The 2500-nt window shown below is 35.0% G+C and overlaps 1 protein-coding gene across 8 annotated transcripts in view; it reads left to right on the top strand.

Moving 5' to 3' along the window:
- LOC125025616 (beta-TrCP-like) overlaps positions 1-2500 on the top strand; it is a 29937-nt gene that overhangs the window by 21130 nt on the left and 6307 nt on the right. For all 8 annotated transcript variants that reach the window (XM_047613649.1, XM_047613648.1, XM_047613647.1 and 5 more), the window contains exons 8-10: positions 1321-1464; positions 1820-1938; positions 2189-2299. In XM_047613649.1, the coding sequence (XP_047469605.1) occupies positions 1321-1464; positions 1820-1938; positions 2189-2299 (374 nt within the window). The remainder of the gene's footprint in view (positions 1-1320; positions 1465-1819; positions 1939-2188; positions 2300-2500) is intronic.

Genomic DNA, 2500 nt, shown 5'->3' with positions numbered 1-2500 from the left:
AGTCTGTTAACCGTTTGTTCATGGTTGGCATCCAGTATAATGCCATGCCAAATCTAATCCTGAATTGTGGGTGGTACCACATAATGCCATACCCAACACCATCGGCTCATCAGACAGAGCTTGTCTTTCTCTGATTTGTTTCATGTCACTATTGGATATAAGCACTCAGTAAATGGAAACTTTCAATATTTCAAAACTTTTGTTTATGAAATGAGCTACAAGCTATTAGATGCCTGATGATGTGCTTGATTCATGGAACAAATCAGGCATAAACGGGAAACTGCCTGTGTGTGCTCACAACCCAGCATTACTTGCATTAAATGCCTTTCCCATTTTATCTTGCTAAGTAAACAAAATTCTTTGAGAAAATTGGAGCAAATGAAAAAAAAAAAAAATATTTTTATTAATATTCATGCATATATTTTCTCATGTTCATGTCATGAAAATTAGGTTGTATGTTATCATGTGAGGTACAAAATTTTGATATTAGTGTGTTGTTTAATAGAGAGCACACAGTGCAGACATAAAAAAGAAAATACAGTTCTGCATGTAACACTCACATGTCAGTCATTTATGCATATTAACCCAAAATATCTGGGAAAGCCTTGAGTTCACTGTAATATTGTTTTGTGAAATGTCTCTCTATGTAGATGGCTCTGCAAGTGCTTAGCCACAAGGGAGCCCTTGGTGACGGGTGAAGAAAAAAAAAAAAAAAAAAAAAACTCTACATACTGGCGATCACTGGCAACGTGCCGACTTTGAGTGCAGGAGTTCGGTACATTGAGCCAAATCACCGGCTTGTAGCACTTTGACGAGCCACCGTGGCGTACAGCTGCATGCCACATTTCGAGCGGTTTGTTTTGACGTCTATAGACGTGACCCGTCGTGAAGGGGTTAAACCATGTGACAACACCTAATTTCATCCTTCCTTGAGTTTGCAGGAAATTTTTTTTTTTTTTACTAATGCTGTCAATATCAGTTTTATTTTTATTATAGACATAATTTTTGTTATAGACTTTACTTTTTTTTTTTTTGAAAATCAAAGAAAAGGGTAAATAGGTGAGACAGGAGTACTTGTAATTGGCTCATTGGTGACTTCATTCATGTATATTTATAAACAATTAATAAATGAAGCTTACAGTGGGCATGACATGCACATACATACTATCCCCGGTAGCTTTGGGTTAACATACTGCCCCAATTGGCCAATCGTCTTGCATTGCAAAAATCAGTTTTGTAAAGGATGTCAGATTATTTTTCTTTCACAGATACCATAATTTTACTCTAAACTATATTCCCAACTTTTTCTTTTCTTACCAGGACCGTTCCATTGCTGTCTGGGATATGGTATCTCCGGCAGAAATCAACCTCAGACGGGTGCTAGTGGGTCACCGGGCAGCAGTTAATGTTGTTGATTTTGATGAGAAATATATTGTCAGTGCATCTGGTGACAGAACAATCAAGGTGAGACTTATTTTTCTTTTCTACCTTTCTTCCAAATAATATGTCAGCTGGTGTTCAGTTATTATAATTTAGTTTATTCCTCCTGTTGCTCTTGAACTCCACAATCATCCATGCACATGTTAGTTTTTACTCATCTTATGATATCTCTGTTAACTTACTTGCACAGGAGAACCGGATTTTATTTAAACTCTTAACTGTGCTATATATATATATATATATATATATATATATATATATATATATATATATATATATATATATATATATATATATATATATATATAATTTTTTTTTTTTTTTTTTTCCTCTCTCCCCCCCCCCCCCCCCCCCAAACAATCCTTCTGTTTTATTTCAGGTATGGAGTACAGGAACCTGTGAATTTGTGCGGACGCTAAATGGTCACAAGAGGGGCATTGCATGTCTGCAGTATCGTGATAGACTTGTAGTCAGTGGCTCTTCAGATAATACAATAAGGTAAAGGAGTTAAGGATATGATGTTTGAAGCCTTTTTGTTTTGTTTGTTAATTCACATGGCTTCTGTTTCCTAGGAGATCCAGTTTACATTGTTTACTTTGTATGATCATTCGATAGTTTTACTGTTCTTCTATTGCAAAAAACATAGATTTTGCAAGGATATATTATTTGTGTGTGCGCGTGCTTGTGTGTGTGTGCCTGGTATTTTTTATTTGTAATGGGTAGGTATTATTAATATATACTTTTACAGGCTGTGGGACATTGAATGTGGTGCATGTTTAAGAATTCTGGAAGGGCATGAAGAACTTGTACGATGCATTCGCTTTGACAACAAGAGGATCGTATCAGGAGCATATGATGGGTCAGTTGATATTGCATTCACTGCCATGGCAATTAAAATGTTTTGTTTTGGATATCAAACTTTGTAAACATTAACATTATACTTTAATAACTTACTTGAGATTTTTTTCAAATTTTGATTAAAAAAAAAAAAAAAAAATGGAAATATTACATCATTTGTTTGATGAGGACTTACTGTTTTTACTGGCCCAGGTGTATAACT

The sequence above is a fragment of the Penaeus chinensis genome, chromosome 5, assembly GCF_019202785.1.
Source record: "Penaeus chinensis breed Huanghai No. 1 chromosome 5, ASM1920278v2, whole genome shotgun sequence".
Classification (NCBI taxonomy): Eukaryota; Metazoa; Arthropoda; class Malacostraca; order Decapoda; family Penaeidae; genus Penaeus; species Penaeus chinensis.
This window is presented reverse-complemented; position numbering and strand designations above follow the sequence as displayed.